The following is a 20209-nucleotide window of genomic DNA, read 5'->3' as shown; positions in this document are numbered from 1 at the left end:
CCCCCGTCGCGGGCCCCCGCCGCCCCCGCTCCCACCCCCGGGCCTCGTCGGGCCCGTACCCCATCGGGTGGGTGATGAGCCCCGGCCCGGGCCCCTGGGACCCGGGTCCCTGCCCGGAGTCTCCTCCAGCGCCCTCGTCCCGGGCGCCCTGGTCGTGCGCGTCCCGCTCAGCATCCCCTTTCCGTGCCGCGTGGCCTGGGGACGGGAGGCTCGGAATCCGAAAGGGACCGGGAACCGAGTGACGGCGAGGGACACCGGGTGGCCTCCTGGCCGCGGGACCCGTCGGGCTGTCGGAGCGGCGCCGGAGAGTGGGCACGGTGCGCCAAGTTTCCACCGCCTGCCCGGGAGCTCCAAAACCATGGAGGTTTGGGCGGGCTGGTGTGGAAATGAATCACCCGGTCGCGCCCTGGTGCGGTGACAAAAAGGGCCTTTGGGGCCCGCCCGGCCGGGAGGGGCTGCGGCGGCTGTGGTCGCTGCCCCTGGACGGTCCTGGGTAAGGTCCCGCTGGCCGGCAGCCGCCTGTGCGCACGCCCCTCGCGAGCCAGCCGAGGTGAATCCTCGCTTAAAAATAACCAGCCCCTGTCCTCCCTCTCTGGCAGCGAGTCGTCCTCCACCCCGGGAAATGGGGCCACGCCCGAGGAGTGGCCGGCCCTGGCCGACAGCCCCACCACGCTCACCGAGGCCCTGCGGATGATCCACCCCATTCCCGCCGACTCCTGGAGAAACCTCATTGAACAAATAGGTGGGTGTCTTCGCGGTAGCCGGGCTTTATTTGGGAAACGCGGGTCCCCGGAGGACTCTGAGGGTCCTCCTGCTCATGGGATGCCTTTGTGTTTCATACGAAGGAATGCCTCTGACATGGGTAAGGAAAGCTTTTGACATGTTTGGCTCTAAATTGTTCCGCAGGCAAAACTGCCGCATTTTAATAGCGCTGCACAAGGGGGCTTTAGCAAACATTTCTGTCCTGCTCTCTGCGGAGAGGTCTATTTACCCAGCTCTTGTCTGGTGGGAGGCCTCTCTGACCCCTTATCATTTCTGCCAGAAAGAAGGGGTGAAGCAGCGCTGTTGAGCTGTGTAGCGGGGAGGACTTCACTATCCCCCATCAGGGAAGACCTGGGAGCCAAACTGGCTGCTGGGAGCAGAGTTGGGCTAGAGGGGGCGGTGTGTGAAGGGGTGGAGGGGTTCTGGGAAAAGCCGGGTGCGATTCAAGAAGAGGAGGCGGTGGCCAACTTTGCAGAGGGAAAGGAAAGGCGAAGCAGGGAGGAAGCAAGAGCCCCAGAGGCCCTTGGCTTAGGAAGGGAAGCCTCTCCAGGAATGCGGCCGGGAAGGGAAGCCGAGGCTCAGCCTGTGTGGTCCAACTGCTACATAACTGCACCTGAAGCGCTGTGAATAGGGAAAAAGTGGATTCAAATAGTGACCCAAGAACTTTAATACTTGCATTAAAAAAAATCACTAGTGACATCAAGCTAGTTCTCATGTCTCACGAGAGGCACCCGTGAATGAATAATATAGGTTCCCTTACGCTGAAAATGGTTCCGGCTGCTTAGAAAGTCTTTTGGTTCTTCATTGTTGTCAGAGCAGCTGACAGTCTATCTGTTAAATAAAAATTCTAGGTTTCGAAAATTTCTCACTAAATGTATAATTACTGTCCTCCAGTCCCAAATGCTTGGACAGACACGATGTGTCTCCAGTGGGGAAGTGGAGCTTCCATCGCCACAGGAGACCCCGTGCTTGGGAGTCCTTTCCCGGGCAGCCCACTCTTCCCTAGCAGGGATCTTTCTAAACTGAGCCCGGAGAGGAGCTGAGCCCTTGCGAAGCTGAGGGGGTGGAGCGCACACTGCATGCTGTTAAGCCGCGCTGACTCCAGGAATTTTGTTCCCAGTGGGCCCCCTCCACGTGTCAGGCTGGGTGGTGATGGTGGTGCTGGTGGCGGCTTTTCTTTTTGGTTGCGGGGGGGATGGAGAAGGGCTGATCTGAAACTGATGCCAATTAGAAAATCCTTATTTTAAAACAAAGGCCCCTGACAACCCCTTTCTCCCAGCTCTGCCACACTGCCACATCTGACTTAGCATACACTGTAGACTTTGACCTCCACCCTCTTGAAAGGGCTCCTCTTCTGCTAAGATCAGTGTCATGACCAGGAAGAACATCCAGGCTGGGGAGGAGATCGTGCCTCCCTTCTGCACTATGGGTGTGTGGAGCTATCTTTCTTGGAGACGGCTGAACCTGCTGGGCCGGTGGCAGAAGTCCGAAGCTGGCAGGCAGGGTCCCGAGCTCTAGTGCCTGGTCACTTGGGGCGTCACTGTGCTCAACTGGGAAGCAGCAGGGCCTCTGATGTTCCTCCCGCTACCTCCTGCAGGTGTCTGCTGCTGTCATGGTGAATGTCTTTTCCTGGCTCCTGGGCCTGACCCATAGTAGCTCAACAGATGTGTTGATTGACAGCCCAGGGCTGTCCCTGCCCTCTTCTCACCTCTGTCATAGACTTGAGGTCTGTGCTAAACAGATCCCTGCAACAGCCTAGCTGCCTTCAGCTCTGTGAGTTCAGCAATTATTTGCCAAGTGTTAGGAAAGGACGGCAGCTTCCTAAAGCTGATTAACGGGGAAGAAAAGTGGGAGTCTTCAGTTCCACTTGGAGGTAATTCCAAGTGCAAACCTTTACGGGTAAAGTTTATTTCCATTTAAAGTTGTGCCGACTAAACGTACAATATATAAAATAGGAAAGCATGATCTACTGACAGTACGTTGACTACAGAAATTTAATATGTTAGTATAGTTTCTCAGGTAAAGAAAACTTATTCGTTTTGTAATCTGAATTTAAGGCAAATAAAAATGAAAGGTTATGAGAAATGGTTACACACTGTATCAGGTAACTGTCTAACACCGTAACTCCAGAAACATTGGTGTCTAAATTTGTATTCTAAATACCCCAGAAAAAAGTATAAAGTTTTGAAAAGACTCTAAGGTTACTTGTATTGACAGTCTTTGGCTGCAGGTAACAATATCTAACAAAAAGTGATCTTAAACAACAAAAGTGTCCCATCTCAGTTAATGAGTCCAAAGGTAGGAAGTTCCAGAGTTGGTTCATTCAGCCAAGCAGTCACCTGGCTGCTTGTCTCCTCCAGGTGGGCCTTATGTTACAAGATGGCTGCCATAGCTCCAGGCATCACATCCTCAGGGAGCCATGTGTGAAACAGGAAGGGCAGTTTGTCTTCAAGTGTCTGTGGGGGAGGGACAGCTTTTTGACAAGCCTTTAGAAGATGTGCCCTTACTCTCCTTGGCCAGTATCTTAATCAGTTCCAGTTGCTGTAACAAGATACCATATACAGAATGGCTTATAAATAACAGAAGTTTATTTCTTACGGTTCTGGAGGCTAGGAAGTCCAAGATCATGGTGCCAACAGATTCAGCATCTGCTGAGGGCTGGCTCTCTCTGCTTCAAAAATGGTACCTTCTTTGGTGCATCCTCACAGGATGGAAGGGGCCAGGCAGCTCCCTTCCACCACTTTTTAAAAATTTATTTATTTATTTATTTTGGGGACGGAGCCTTGCTCTGTCACCCGAACTGGAGTACAGTAGTGCAATCTCGGCTCACTACAGCCTCCCCCTCCCGGGTTTAAGCGATTCTCCTACCTCAGCTTCCTGAGTAGCTGGGATTATAGGCGCCAGCCAAATACACCTAGCTAATTTTTGTATTTTTAGTAAAGATGGGGTTTCACCATGTTGGCCAGGCTGGTCTCAAACTCCTGACCTCGTGATCCACCCACCTCAGCCTCCCAAAGTGCTGGAATTACAGGCATGAGCCACTCTGCCTGGCCCTATCCACCTCTTTTATAAGGGAGGGCGTGAATCCCTCTCACAGAGGCAGTGCCCTCATGTCTTAGTCACTTTCCAAAGGCTCCACCTCTTAAAACTCTCACACTGGGTATTAGGTTCCAACGTATGAATCTAGAGGGACACCAGCACTCACACCACTGCAGCCAGGCTATGCCTCGTGCCTGTGTCTAACCCACCACTGGCAAGGGGCAAGGAACTATCCTAGGTTTTCGCTCTTTGGCCGAGGCTGGTGTGAAGTGGCACAATCTTGGTTCATTGCAATCTCCACCCCCTGGATTCAAGTGATTCTCCTGCCTCAGCCTCCCGAGTAGCTGGGATTACAGGCGCCTGCCACCACACCTGGCTAATTTTTGTATTTTTAGTAGAGATAGGATTTCTCCATGTTGCCCAGGCTGGTCTCGAACTCCTGACCTCAAGTGATCTGCCCGCCTCAGCCTCCCAAAGTGCTAGGATTACAGGTGTGAGCCACTGCCCCCGGCCTTATAGTAGGTTTTGATCAATCAACCTTCACTCACTTCTCCGAGCACAGATTGGGTCAGCACCCAAACAGAAGCCCTCCCCTTACAACCGGGCAGAGGGGCACGAGGGGGTGCAGGAGAGGCAGTCAACAGCGTCTGCCATGAGGTGGCTTCAGAACTATTATTTTCAACCTAGCTACCCACAATGCTGATATTTTTGTCTTTGTTCAGCATATGTATCACAGTGAGATGTTCAAGATAGTATTCACCCATGATTTACCGACTATAGCACACATAAGACATATTTTGAGCCTTCAAAATATGCCAAGTGAGACACTTTTGTGAAGCTTGGAAACTGTTTTCTTTTTTTTTTTTTTTTTGGTTTTGTTTTGTTTTTTTGAGACGAAGTTTCGCTGTTTTGCCCAGGCTAGTGTGAAGTGGCACGATCTCGGCCCACTGCACCCTCCACCGCCTGGGTTCAAGCTATTCTCCTGCCATAGCCTCCTGAGTAGCTGGGATTATAGGTGCCTGCCACCACACCCAGCTAATTTTTGTGTTTTTAGTAGAGACGGAGTTTTGCCATGTTAGCCAGGCTGGTCTCGAACTCCTGACTTCAAGTGATCCATCCGCCTCAGCCTCCCAAAGTGCTAGGATTACAGGCATGAACCACCACACCCAGCCTTGGAAACCGCATTTTTAAAAGGTGTTTAACAAGTAGTTGAGTACCTACTATGTAGGAGACACTGCACTATGCACTGAAAAGTGAATCCAAGTCAACCCGTGAAACCTGGTTTCTTTAAACCTCTGTAACCGCAGTGTCAGAATCACAGGATGGTGATAGCCTGACGTCGCAACAGTCGGCCTACCTTAGGCTCATTATTGAACTGATGTGGGTGGTGACGTCAGACCTGTCTTTATAGATCTTGAGTCAGGGTTGCATTTAGCTTAGAGTTGGATTTTCTTTTTTATTCCTTTGTCGAATCAACTCCATGTTGTATCCGGCTGGGTTGCATCATTGGCAAAGCATGGGCTTTTAGCTTGCTGAAGTGGATGCTCTGGTTACCTTGGCAGAGAGGCTTTGTAATTTGGAGTTACAGACCCTGGAAACCAAGTCATTTAATTCATAGGGCCGCCTTATTAGGTTCCTGTTCATGAATATAATTTCTCCAGCCTCATTCAGGATTTTGAAGGTGGTCTGTTTTTCTTTTCTTCCTTTTTCTACAGTTTAGATATGTTTAACAATTAAAGAAGGAATAATAGCTAACAGTTGTACTGCGTTGTAAGAGCAAGTGCTTATCAAGTGCTATATTCATCCATATTGCAACTTTCTAGGAATCATCTTTGTCTCATAGTTGCACATATCGAGGGGCCTCGGCCACTGTCCCAAGGGCCAGACCAGGACATCCTGATACCCACAAGGCCTCCACCTGGGTGCCTGGGTACATCTCGATGCTCACCACCCTGACGCCACCCTCAGCCAGACCCTCATCTGCTCCAGTGAGGCCTCTGGTCTCTGCTGCCTCACTGGTCACCTGAATGTTATGCATGGCCCAGGGCCTGTCCTGTATCTTGTAACTGTCCCCGAATCAGGCACTTGGCTTCATCCCCTTCCCAGTCCTTCAGTGCAGGCCTCCATCCTGGCTCTCCCAGGGAGCTGCTGCAGCCGGTTTCTCCCAGTCTATGCTTCTAAAATGTAGACAGGACCAGGCACAGGGGTTCAGGTCTAATCCAGCACCATGGGAGGCTGAGGGGAGAGGTGTTCAAGACCAGGAACTGAGGCTTGAGGCCAGAAATTCAAGATCAGCCTGGGTAACATAGCAAGTCCTCATCTCTACCAAAAAATAAAAAAGAGGAAAAAACTAGCTGGCCATGGTGGCAAACACCTGTAGTCCTAGCTACTCAGGAGGCCGAGGCAGGAGAATCACTGGAGCCCAGGAGATGGAGCCTGCAGTGAGCTATGATTGCACTACTGCCCTCCAGCCTGGGTGACAGAGTGAGGCCCGATCTCAAAATAAATAAATTTTAAAACAATAACATGTAGAACAGAGTGTTTTTGCTCTGTCTAGCCCTTGCCCTCGGGCTAGACTCCTGCCTCTGTGGCACTGTGGACAAGACCTTGGGGTCTGACCTCTTTCCTCCCAGCCTGCAGCAGGCAGGATTACCCCTTACCGTCCCGCCCAGCCATGGCAACCCCCCACCCTGACATGGCTGCCTGTGCGGAGAGGAAGTCCCTGTGTCCCAAGGCCAGGACATCGGAAATGGGGTTATCCCTTTGGAGGTGCTTCATTTGCTCTGATTCAGCTGCACTCCCAAATCTACCTGAGAGACTGGAAAGCATTCATTGCAAGTACAGTTGGTCAGTGAAGTCTGCAGCTGTGAAAGCAAAAGGGAATGTTTCCCTTTTAAATCATAAGATTGATAAAACGCTGATTTTCCTTCAAAATGAGAATTTACAGCTACCCCACTGCACAAATGGATATTCCTGAGTTTGAATATTGAAGCATTTAGGGCTACAGAAATTACCCTGCTGGGAAATGAGACACGGTTGGGACATTCCCATCAACTTGGTGGTGGACACATTCAGGTTCTAGGTTCTTGTTTGCCGTGTGTGTGTGGGGAAAGCATATATTGGATTTTGAGTCCATTCGGGCATTTCTTTATGTGTTGGGAAAAAACATAAGCATGCTGGTCTTTCCCAAGAAATGAAGACGATGGCAGTGTATCCCGTGGTCTGGAGCCTGCCGCTGAGACAGGTGCAGGGCTGGCTTGCACTGTGTATTCCTGGACACAGCAGCCACCCTTGATAAGAACATGAAGCCTTGACTTAGGGATTTGGAATGATTGTCATCTGAGATCTTTTCCTTTTCTTTTTTACAACTCTTTGATTTCAGGGCTCCTGTATCAGGAATACCGAGATAAATCGACTCTCCAAGAAATTGAAACCAGGAGGCAACAGGACGCAGAAATAGAAGACAATACCAATGGGTCCCCGGCCAGTGAGGACACCCCAGAGGAGGAAGAGGAAGAGGAGGAGGAGGAGCCGGCCAGCCCACCAGAGAGGAAGGCTCTGCCCCAGATCTGCCTGCTCAGTAACCCTCACTCAAGGTTCAACCTCTGGCAGGATCTCCCCGAGATCCGGAGCAGCGGGGTGCTTGAGATCCTACAGCCTGAGGAGATTAAGCTGCAAGAGGTAACAAGCGCCGAGGGGTGGGGGCTCCCCCACAGCACACAGGGGTGGCCCTCACTGCTGGGGTGAGGCTTCCTCTAGGGGTGAGGTGCCCTAGCTGGTTCACCAGAGGAATCGTCAACAGGGTTGTCCATCTAGAACGTGTACAAAAATAAACATGGTTTTACAGGCAGCAAGAGACACCCAGTTACCTTCTAGGATAGCTCACCCCCAATATTGAGCATCTGAAGCATTGCTGTCTGATCACAGTTTTTCCACCCTTCGTTATCGTTGTTGCATATTTCCGTCACGCGTGAATGCCACGGCACTAGGCAATGCTGAGCTCACTGTGACTGTGCCATAGCTGCAGTGATCTGTGGTTGACGGAGGTCTGCCATATCTCTTTGCGTTCACTATCTTATCCCACCACTTTCTTTTGGGACTGTCTGAACTTTGGATGAATGGGGTCTCTGAAGGAGGTCCCTCAGCTTGCCCAGCTGCTCCTGAAATGCTACAGAAATCTGGGATTCATGTCTCTGGCCCCTTCGTTTGATGGTTCAGGTGGACTTCAGTGACTGTCAATTAGGCTGAGGCAAAATCGTTGAGTTGCCTGATGGTTTGTTGCTAGCAGGGAGAAATAATCAATTAAAAACAGTAACAAATGAATAAGAAATTTAAGTGTTTGTTTTAGCGGAACAAAGATCATTTGAGTATTAAGGGAAAATTTGTGGTATAGAGAAACAAGCGTATGGTCAGGAGTAACAGGAAGAATGGTGGAGAGAAATTGTGAATATACAAGTTCGTGTTAATTGTGAAATTTAAAAAGTGGGCACAGAAGGGAACAACAAAAGAAGAGATTTGGTTTTTATAAGCACTTGGTCCACCTAGTTCCATCATCTGTGTCCTCTTCCGCTCCGTCTCACCACCACCACACTCACCTGCATTCCTGAGCACACTCACATGCTTGTCCAAGCTGACCCTTGTGCTTGTTTCTTGTGGCAGCTGTGTCTCCAAAAGTCCTGCCTTTCCCTACCCACCGATTACTCCTGTGCTAGATTCTACAGAAACATTTGCTCTTGTTTATTTAAAACATGAAACAGTAGCCTATATACGCGATTAATGACCAAAACTGTGAATTGTTCCTGACCAGCATCATATACCTGAGACTTGGGTTTTACGATGAATGGAGTTGCTACTAGGGAAGGCTTGATAAAAGTGGATTTTTGAAGGGCCACCTAGGCTTCACCTGGGTGTCATGCCCGGTAGAGTATGGAAAATGTTTAGACTTTGGCATCCTTCCTAACTTGTGAGCAGTGATTTGTAAATGGCTGCATCGATTTATTTTTAGTAAAACTTCTAATGTAAAACTTAGAAACAAGACTGGGTGTGGTGACTCACGCCTGTAATCCCAGCACTTTGGGAGGCTGAGGCTGGTGGATCACGAGGTCATGAGTTCGAGACCAGCCTGGCCAAGATGGTGAAACCCTGTCTCCATTAAAAATACAAAAGTTAGCTGGGCACGGTGGCAGGCGCCTGTAACTGCAGCACTTTGGGAGGTCGAGGCTGGTGGATCACAAGGTCAGGAGTTCAAACCAGCCTGGCCAAGATGGTGAAACCCCGTCTCTACTAAAAATACAAAAGTTAGACAGGCGTGGTGGCAGGCGCTTGTAATCCCAGCTACTCGGGAGGCTGAGGCAGGAGAATCTCTTGAACTCGGAGGCGGAGGTTGCAGTGAGCCGACATTGCGCCTCTGCACTCTAGCCTGGGTGACACAGCAAGACTCCATCTCAAAAAAAATAAAAGCTTAGAAATAAATCCTAGTAGAACTTAAACACATGTTAGAAACCTTTTACAACATAAGCAAAGCTGAAAGCAGAGAAAAGGCCCTTGTCACAAATGGAGAGCAAACAGTGAAGAAGCATGAAAAACAAACAGCGCCAAATTAGTGGCAAATTTAACAGCAAACAAATCCATTACAACAATACATGCGAACAGCTTAAACTCCTCCATTAAAGGACAGAAATTCTTCAACTGAAGCTCGGTGTGGTGGCTGACACCTGTAATCCCAGCACTTTTGGAGGCCGGGGTGGGAGATCACCTGAGGTTAGGAGTTCAAGACCACTCTGGCCAACATGGCAAAACCACAGCTCTACAAAAATATAAAAATTAGCCAGGTGGGCCAGGCACGGTGGCTCATGCCTATAATCCCAGCACTTTGGGAGGCCGAGGTGGGTGGATCACTTGAGGTCAGGAGTTCAAGACCAGCCTGGCAAATGTCGTGAAACACCATATTTACTAAAAATACAAAAATAAGCCTGGTGTGGTGTGCCCGCCTATAGTCCCAGCTACTCTACTCAGGAGGCTGAGGCAGGAGAATCCCTTGAACCCAGGAGGCAGAGGTTGCAGTGAGCCAATATCACACACCTGCACTCCAACCTGGGCCATAAAGTGAGGCTCTGTCTCAAAAAAAAAAAAAAAAAAAAATTAGCCGGGCATAGTATCGGGTGCCTGTAATCCCAGCTACTCAGGAGGCTGAGGCAGGAGAATCGTTTGAACCCAAGACGTGGAGAGGTTGCAGTGCACCGAGATGGTGTCACTGCCCTCTGGCCTGGGTGACAGAGCAAGACTCTGTCTCGAAAAAAATAAAAATAAAAAAAGAAATTATCCAATTGATTAGAAATCTAAACCCATTATATTATCAGACAGAGTAGAGTTCAGGGCAAGAAAAATTACCCAAGTGAACAGAGTCATCTTGTTTTGTCATCTTATTCATCTACTAAAAATACAAAAAATTAGCCAGGTATGGTGGTGGGTCCCTGTAGTTCCAGCTACGCGGGAGGCTGAGGCAGGAGAATCACTTGAACCCAGGAGGCGGAGGTTGCAGTGAGCCAAGATCGCACCATTGCACTCCAGCCCGAGCAACAATGCAAGACTCTGTCTCAGAAGAAAAAAAAAAATAAGTTTTGCAATGAAATACATGAATCCTCTGTGTATTTTCATTGTTTAAAAAAATATAAACTGCAAATGTGTCCAGCCCGTTTCTTGGATCATGGGTTTTCCCTGGAGGACCAGCTTTATCTATTTTGTCTCTCCTGATTAGACACAGCCATAATGCACCGTTTAATTTTGGAGTTTAGACACCTATGCAGACTAAGGGCAAAATCCTCATAGATTTTTACAGTGTTTTACACTTCTTTTAGTTTCAGCACATTCTGTAGCAGCTTGGTTTTGGTGATAGTTTTTTAGCAACTTGCCTTTCCTGGACTCTTCAGAGCTTTCAGCTCAGTTTTCATTAAAACAACTTCCTTTCCACTGAGAATTCATTGGTTTTTATCATTAAATGATACAACTGCATCGCAGTTGCCACTGGGTTGAGTAAGTTTGAGGAATGCAAATGACAGTGGGTGCATCCTCGCCAGATGGGGAGAGAGGCAGGCAGGTAGCCTCTGCCCTGAGCGCCTGGGAGGTAGCAGAGTACGGGGTATTCAGCCAGTGAGTTGAGCAGAGGTTGCTCAGGAGAGTGTGTGTGTGCGAACATCTCTGTGCACGTCTGAGACCAGCCTGGAAGTGGAACTGCTCGTCCTGAATGAAGTGCATTTTAAATGGTAATGGACTCTGCCCAACTGCCATTCAAAAAGGCAGTACAAGTGTCACGTTGCTACCAGTGGTGCAAGAGAGGCTATTTGCACGCACCTTCCCTAGCCCTGCTGTCAAACTTCTAACCTGTTGGGTGAAACATTGTATCTTGTCTTACCCTGCCCTCCTTGATGACTTGTAAATTTGAGCATCTTTTCTTTTTTCTTTTCTTTTTTTTTTTTTTTTTTTTTTTTGAGATGGAGTCTCACTCTGTCGCCCGGGCTGGAGTGCAGTGGCCGGATCTCAGCTCACTGCAAGCTCCGCCTCCCGGGTTCACGCCATTCTCCTGCCTCAGCCTCCCCAGTAGCTGGGACTACAGGTGCCCGTCACCTCGCCTGGCTAGTTTTTTGTATTTTTTAGTAGAGACGAGGTTTCACCATGTTAGCCAGGATGGTCTCCATCACCTGACCTCGTGATCCGCCCGTCTCGGACTCCCAAAGTGCTGGGATTACAGGCTTGAGCCACCGCGCCCGGCATCTTTTCACATGTTTATTGGCTGTATCCATTTCTTTATCTATCAGTGCCTGTTATCTTTTCCCCCTTTTCTATTGGGTTCTTTACATTTATCTTCTTGATTTGTAGTAGCTTTTTATACATTCTGGATATTCTTTTCCTTTTTTTTAGATTTTCAAATGTTTTCTCCTGCATGATAATATAAGGGACGCAATTTATGCACAGAGTCACTGGTGCCCAACTGCCTAGGTTTCTCAGCTCAGCTGCTTCTTAGCTGTATGACCTTATGCAAATTACTTAACTTCTCTGTGCCTTATCTGTAAGATGGGAATCCTAGTACCTGCTTCTCAGGCTTGTGCAGATTGAATAAATAACACAGATAAGGAGCTGAAGGCAGTGCGCAGCAAAAAGCTGACATTATCAAGGGCTTATGTGCCCTCTCACTTGGTCCACGGCATCTTCTTTTTGGATAAAAATCTCTTTTCCATTTTGATAGCAAATCTGTCAGTACTTTTATTCATTTAAACCTAATCTTCAGATATTGTGTCTTATGATTAGAAAGGCTGTTCCCAAGAGGTACACTTTGCAGTGAAAAGGTAATAGCTGGGAAGTGTTATGAACTGGACAAAAAAATAGAGCAGAAGGCCAGGCCCAGCGGCTCATGCCTGTAATCCCTGCACTTTGGGAGGCCAAGGCAGGTAGATCACCTGAGGTCAGGAGTTCGAGACCAGCCTGGTCAATGTGGTAAAACCCTGTCTCTACTAAAAGTACAAAAATTAGCCAGGCGTGGTGGTATGTGCCTGTAGTCCCAGCTACTTGGGAGGCTGAGGCAAGAGAATCGCTTGAACCTGGGAAGCAGAAGTTGCAGTGAGCCGAGATCACGCTACTGCACTCCAGCCTGGGCAACAGAATGAGACTCCACCGCCCCCACCAAAAAAAAGAAAGCAGAATCTGTCAGAAACAAGAGGAGACGTTGCCATGCACATTCCACTCTCTTACAGGAGTGGGACAGAGCAGGGAGATGGGGAATCAGAAAGAAATAATTAGGTTGGTTGAAAAGATTTGTACTGAACTTTATACTCTCTGGAACTGCCCTGCCCGCTCTGGCAGCCACTAGCCACACGTGGCTGCTGAGCACATGTGGTGAGTCCAGTTGACTTGCAGTGTGTGTGTAAAATGCACAACAAATTCCAAAGAATAGAAAGAATCAAAAGAGATAAATACAAAATTAAATGAACTTCTGAGATGCCAGCTTGAGACACCGGGAAAACACACAACAAACCGAAGGAGAACAGAGAGGACAGAGATCCAAGAAGATACCGTGCAAAAGTCTTGATAAGATAGAAAACAGATGAATGATTTTCTAGGAAAATATAAGCTACTAACAATGGAATCAAAAGTAAAAATTTTAAATACGCAAAAATATACCAGTAACCCCAAAAAATCACCTACAGGAAAGATGTTGTACCCAGAGGACTCATATTCAAATCCCAGAAGAGTCTGGTGTTACTTAGGCTGGCCTGCAGCAGAGCTCTCCGGTGGAATTCCCTGCCATGATGGAAATGTTCCTTTTTTTTTGAGACGGTCTTGCTCTGTAGCCCAGGCTGGAGAGCAATGGCATGATCTCGGCTTGCTGCAGCCTCTGCTTCCCAGGCTCAAGTGATTCTTCTGCCTCAGCCTCCTGAGTAGCTGGGATTACAGGTGTGCACCACCACACCCGTCTAATTTTTGTATTTTTAGTAGAGAAGGGGTTTCACCATGTTGCTTAGGCTGGTGTTGAACTCCTCACCTCGTGATCCTCCCACCTCGGCCTCCCAAAGTGCTGAGATTACAGGCTTGAGCCACTGCGCCTGGCCTTTTTTTTTTTTTTTTTTTTTTTTGAGACAGAAGTTCACTTTTGTTGCCCAGGCTGGAGTGCAATGGCTCTATCTCAGCTCACCACAACCTCCGCCTCCCAGGCTCAAGCGATTCTCCTGCCTTAACCTCCCGAGTAGCTGGGATTACAGGCATGCGCCACCATGCCCGACTAATTTTGTATTTTTAGTAGAGATGGGGTTTCTCCATGTTGCTCAGGCTGGTCTTGAACTCCCAACCTCAGGTGATTCCCCGGCCTTGGCCTCCCAAAGTGCTGGGATTACAGGCATGAGCCACTACACCTGGGCAGAAATGTTCTTTTGTATTTTATTTTTATTATTAGTGTTTTTTGAGACAGTCTCACTCTGTCACCCAGGCTGGAGTGCAGTGGCACAATCTTGGCTTGCTGTAACCTCAGCCTCCTGGGTTCAAGCGATTCTCATGCCTCAGCCTCCAGAGTGGCTGAGACTACAGGTGCACACCACTACGCAAGGCTAATTTTTCTATTTTTGGTAGAGATAGGGTTTTGCCTTGTTGACCAGGCTGATCTCAAACTCCTGAGCTCAAGTAATCTGCCTGTCTCAGCCTCCCAAAGTGCTGAGACAGGTGTGAGACACCATGCCTGGCAATGATGGAATGTTCTACATCATGTCTCCAATAGTCACTAGCTCCATGTGGCTACCGAGCCTTTGCAACTGGTCAGTGCAACTAAGGAACCGAATGTTTAATTCCACCCAGTTTAAACAAACATCAGTTGCTACTGTATTGATCAGCATTAAGTCTAGAGCAGAGATCATCAAACTTTCTGTTAAAGGGCCAGATAAAAAATGCGTCAGGCTTTGTGGACCATACTGTCTGTCAAAACTACTCAGCTCTGTCATTGTGGTGTGACAGCAGCTATAGACACTGTTGTGGTGTGACAGCAGCTATAGACACTATGTAAAGGAATGAGTGTGGCTGTGTTCCAGTAAAACTTTATTTACAAATACAAGTGGTCAGCCCATGGGCTGTAGTTTGCCAACCCCTGGTCTAAAGCATGGAAATGAGAGAAATACACAAATTATTTGAACATAGTATAATATTGATAACCAAATCTGAAAATTAGAGTACAAACACGTACAAAATTATTTTATTTTATTTTATTTTTATTTTTTGAGATGGAGTCTTACTATGTCGCCCAGACTGGAGTGCAGTGGCAGGATCTCAGCTCACTGCAACCTCTGCCTCCCAGGTTCAAGCGATTCTCCTGCCTCAGCCTCCCGAGTAACTGGGATTACAGGCGTGTGCCACCACGCCTGGCTAATTTTTTGTGTTTTTAGTAGAAGCAGGATTTCACCTTTTTAGCCAAGATTATCTCAATCTCCTGACCTTGTGATCTGCCTGCCTCAGGCCTCCCAAAGTGCTGGGATTACAGGCGTGAGTCACCACACCCGGTTACAAAATTATTTTAATCCACAATAATAATAGAAGAGTATATTAATAGTCAATATACAGTCAAGAACACTGTTCTCTCAGTAATCAACAGAACTGGGAGACATAAAATCAGTAAGGTTACAGAAGAATGGACCACCATCAACCAAACGGAATAAACATTCCTAGAACACTCTACCCAACAGCAGCAGAATACACATTATTTCCAAGTGCAAATAGAACTGTCACCAAGGTAAAGCATAACTCTCCTTAACGTATTTGAAAGAACTGAAGTCATAGAAAGTATGTTCTCTGACCCTAATGGAATTACACTAGAAATCAGTAACAAAGATAACAGAAAATCTCCAAACACTTGGAAATTAACACACTTCTCAATAATCCCTGCGTCAAGGAGGAAGTTGCAAGGAGAGTTATAAATATTTTGAAATGACTGAAAATGAATCTGCAACATACCAGAGTTGGTGGGAGGCAGTAAAAGCAATGTTTTGAAGCAGATTTATAACATTATACTTACTTAGGAATGCAGGTAGCTTTCAAAACAATAACCTAAGCTTTCACATTAAGAAACTGGGCTGGGGAAAGGGTAAAACCAAAGCAAGTGGAAGGAAAGAAATAATACATATAAGAGCAAGAATCAACAACATGGAACATTTTTCAAAATATAGAGAAAATCAGTGAAACCAAAATTGAACTCTTTGAAAAGATGAATAAAATTAATAAATCTCTATCAAGATTGACCAAAAAGAAGAAGATATAAATGACCAATATCAGAAACGAAAAAGGAGACATGATGAGTCCTCGAGACATTTAAAGGGTAATAAGGAAATATTATAAACAATTCTACACACATAAATTTGGCAACTTCAATGAAAGAGACCAATGTCCCAAACTAAAAGCTACCAAAACTCACCCCAAATGAAATAAATAACCTGAATAGTCTTGTAACTATTAAAGAAATTGACTTCTTATGTAAAATCTTTCAAAATATGCAATCTCTAGGCCCATAAGGTTACACTGGTGAATTCTATCAACCATTTAAAGTAGAAAATAGTATCAGTTTTCCCCATTCTTTTCCAAAATATGGAAGAAGGAATGCTTCCCAACTTTTTAGAAGACCAGCATCACCTTATAGAAAAATCAGAGGAAGACAGTATAAGAACAGTAAACTACAAACCTATATTCCTCATGAATGTTTATTTTTAAATTCTCAGTAAAAAATAATAGCAATTCAGGCCGGGCGCGGTGGCTCAAGCCTGTAATCCCAGCACTTTGGGAGGCCGAGATGGGCGGATCACGAGGTCAGGAGATCGAGACCATCCTGGCTAACTCGGTGAAACCCCATCTCTACTAAAAAATACAAAAAACTAGCCGGGCGAGGTGGCGGGCACCTGTAGTCCCAGCTACTCGGGAGGCTGAGGCAGGAGAATGGCGTAAACTCGGGAGGCGGAGCTTGCAGTGAGCTGAGATCCGGCCACTGTACTCCAGCCTGGGCGACAGAGCAAGACTGCGTCTCAAAAAAAAAAAAAAAAAAAAAAATAGCAATTCAAATCCAGCAATGTATAAAAAGAGCAATATGGCGTGACTGAGTGGAGTTCATCCTGGGAGTGCAAGGTTAGTTAAATATTTGAAAATCAATCAATGTAACCCACCATATTAACAGTCTAAAGAAGAAAAAAAAAAACGAACTGCATGGTTACTCCAACAATTGATGCTGGAAAAGCATTTGACAAAATTCAGTATTCAGCCATCATTAAAATTTTCAGCAAAGGAAGAAAACAAGGGAAATTCCTGGACCTAATAAGGAACATCTACCAAAAACCTAGGGCAAACCTCATACTTAATGGTGAAGGACTGAATGCTTTTCCCCTAAGATTAGGAACAAGGGAAGGCTGTCTGTTCCTTCACCGCTCCCATTCCTATTCAACATCATTGTGAAAATCCTAGCCAGTGCAGTAAGGCAAGAAAAAGAAATAAAAGGCATATAGATTGGAAAGGAATAAGTAAAACTGCCCCAGTCACAGATGAGTTGTTTACTTGAAAAATCCCAAAGAATCTACCACAAAAACCTCTTAGAACTAATAGAGATTTTTAGCAAGATTGCTGGATATGAGGCCAACATACAAATATCAGTCATATCTCTGTATTCTAGCAGTGAACAATTAGAAACCGAAGTTCAAATTCTCATACCATTTACAATAGCTGCTCCCAAAATGAAATAGTTAGGCATAAATCTAATGAAACATGTACAGGATCTGTGTGCTGAAAACCGCAAATCAGTGAGGAGAGAAATCAAATAAAATGTAAATAAATCAAGAGACAAACTGTTCATGGATTGAAAGATTCAACATAGTAAAGATGTGAATTCTCTTCCCATATTGATCTATACATTAAATGCAACTCAGTCAAAATCTCAGTATTTTCTCTGGTCATAGACAAAATTATCCTAAAATTTATCAGAAAAGGCAAGATAACTAGAATAGCCCTGAACAGTTTTGAAAAATAATAAAGCTGAAGGGGTCATACTGTCTGATTTTAAGACAACTAACAAGTTTACAGTAGTCAAGGCAGTGGGGTATTCATGAAATTACAGACACATAGATCAGTGGAATAGAATAGAAAGTTCAGAAATAAACCCACACAAATATGGCTGATTGATTTTTGGCAAAAGGACAAAAGCAAATTAATGGAAAAAAGACAGTCTTTTCAACAAATATTGAACATTGATGCTGGAACCATTGGATACATATGTGAAAAAACATTAACCTCAACTTAAACCTCATGCCTCATACAAAAATTAACTCAAAATGGATCATGGATCTACATGTAAAATGCAAAACTTTAAAACTTTTAGAGGAAAACATAGGAGATACCTTTATAACCTGAGGTTAAACAAAAAAATTGATCAATTGGTCTTGATCGAAGTTAAAAACTTTTGCTCTGCAAAAGACACTTAAGAGAATGAAAAGAGAAGCTACAGATGGGGAGGAAATATTTGCGAATTACTTAACTGATAAAGGACTTGCATCCGGAATACACAGAAGAACTTGAAACTCACAGTAAAAAAACAACAATCCAGTTTAAAAATGGGCAAAAGACTTAAACAGATGCTTCACCAAAAGAGATATACAGAAGGCAAGTAAGTGCTACACACTTGCTTACAAAAAGCTTTAAAATCAGGGTAGTCCCAAGTGCTGTGTGCACACACAGCATACATTGCTGGAACTCTCCTACATGGCTGGTGAGGTCACAAAATGGTGCAGCCACTATGAGAGTTGGTGGTTTCTTACTGAGTTAAACATGCATTTATCATACTACCAAACAGCCCTGCCCTGTAGCAGCATCTCATCAGTGGCCCTGTTGACTTTGGGGCTGGATAATTCTCTGTTGCAGGGGCTGTCTTGTGTGTCATGGGATGTCTAGCACAGGGGTCCCCAATCCCCACCCCCATTACCCCCCGCCTTCCCCCCTCACCGTACAGCAGGAGGTGAGTGGCAGGTGAGCAACCAAAGCTTCGTCTATATTTACGGCTATATTTCTCATAGGAGTGCGAACCCTACTGTGAACTGCACATGCGAGGGATCTAGGTTGTGCGCTCCTTATGAGACTCTAATTGCACCTTATGAAAATCTAATACCTGATGATCTGAGGTGGAACAGTTTCATCCAGCCCCCTCCGACCCCTGGTCTGTGGAAGAATTGTCTTTCACAAAACCAGTCCCTGATGTTAAAAAAATTTTGGACCATTGGTCTAGCAGCATCCTTGGCCACTACTCACTAGATGCAATCCTCCCCCCAATTGTGACAAGCAAAATTGTCTCTAAACTTAGCTGAGTGTCCCCTGGAGACCAAAATTGCTCCTGGTTGGGAATCACTGCTCTAGAGAAATAGTAACTTACGTTCACAGAAAAACGTGTACATGAATGCATGCTTGTAATCACCGAAGACTGGAAACGAGCCAAAGGTCCTTCAACAGATAGAGAGAAAATAAACCAGTACATCCATATGGTGGTGTGTACCACGCAATAAAAAGGATGAAGCTACTGATAGGCGACAACATCGACGTTTCTCAAAGGCATCTTGTTGAGCAAAAGAATCGAGAAAGGTTCCACACTGTGTGGTTCCATTTCTATGACATTCTGAAAGAGACCACACTAGTGGCAGAAAACAGATCTTGTTGGCAAAGAGTGGTTGCCAGGAGTGAAGGATGCGGGGAGTGTGGCAAGATGGGATGGTTGCCCAGGGGTTAGGTGTTGGGGGAACGTGGGGAGATGGGATGGTTGCACAAGGGTTAGGTGTTGGGGGAGCGTGGGGAGACGGGATGGCTGAGTGGGTTGTGGGGAGTGTTGGAACTGTTGAGCATCCTGATTATATTGTGGGTTACACAAACCTGCAGATATGTTAGAATTCATAGAACTGTACAACCCCAAAAGTCCACTTTTACTGCATGATAATTTTATCATGCAGTAAAACATCAAAAAGATTGAATATCTTCCATTTTATTGTATTTGACCTAACAAAATAAGTATTACCCCCTCCAAAAAAAATTAAAACGCAGACCTATCTTGCCATGAATTAAGGTTAAAAAAAATCACATAAAACATAAGCAAATCAAATCTGGAGATAGATTAAATGAATAATATACATTAAGCAAGGATGAATTAATGCAAAGATAGTTTAATATTTAGATATTTGGGGCCAAAATTTCATACTGATAGACCAGAGGAGGAAAATACATGGATCTTCAAAGAGGATGGAAAAGAAAGGAGTACACTATTGCCATCTAGATAAAACTCAGAGGGATACTTTCTTGAGATTTACAAAGAAAATTTCAAATTTATAGCTAAAATCATACATAATAAAAAATTGTTGGTGGCAATAAAGGCAAGACGCAGTGCCTACTAACACGATTCAGTGTTGCCCTGGAAGCTCTATCCAAGGTAGTGAGATGAGGAAAGGAGTAGGAGAGAAAGCCAGAAAGAAGGAATGTCTTTATCTACCATTATCTGCCAGTTATGGTTTCCTACTTAAAAAACCCGACGGAATCAAATAAAAGTACCGGACCTGGTAAGGCAGTTCCAGGAAGTGCTGGTTGTAAGATAAACATGCAAAAATTAGTTGTTTTCATATACATCAGCAAAACCCAGATATCAGTCTGTTAGAAAGCTCTGTCAATAAGAAAAACACGAGTACCCAGCCGGGCGCGGTGGCTCACGCCTGTAATCCCAGCACTCTGGGAGGCCGAGGCGGGTGGCTCACGCCTGTAATCCCAGCACTCTGGGAGGCCGGGCGGGTGGCTCACGCCTGTAATCCCAGCACTCTGGGAGGCCGGGCGCGGTGGCTCACGCCTGTAATCCCAGCACTCTGGGAGGCCGAGGCGG

At 46.1% G+C, this 20209-nt stretch overlaps 1 protein-coding gene across 1 annotated transcript in view; it reads left to right on the top strand.

The window, feature by feature from the left end:
* The window catches only part of NGEF (neuronal guanine nucleotide exchange factor), a 143472-nt gene that overhangs the window by 90388 nt on the left and 32875 nt on the right, over positions 1 to 20209 (top strand). The window contains 2 exon segments of the mRNA XM_017859388.1: positions 600 to 742; positions 7184 to 7482. Coding sequence (XP_017714877.1) covers positions 600 to 742; positions 7184 to 7482 — 442 coding nt within the window.

Source organism: Rhinopithecus bieti, unplaced genomic scaffold (assembly GCF_001698545.2).
Source record: "Rhinopithecus bieti isolate Rb0 unplaced genomic scaffold, ASM169854v2 scaffold_50517, whole genome shotgun sequence".
NCBI classification, from domain to species: Eukaryota; Metazoa; Chordata; class Mammalia; order Primates; family Cercopithecidae; genus Rhinopithecus; species Rhinopithecus bieti.
The sequence above is the reverse complement of the archived record's forward strand: the minus strand, read 5'-3'. Positions and strand labels throughout refer to the sequence as shown.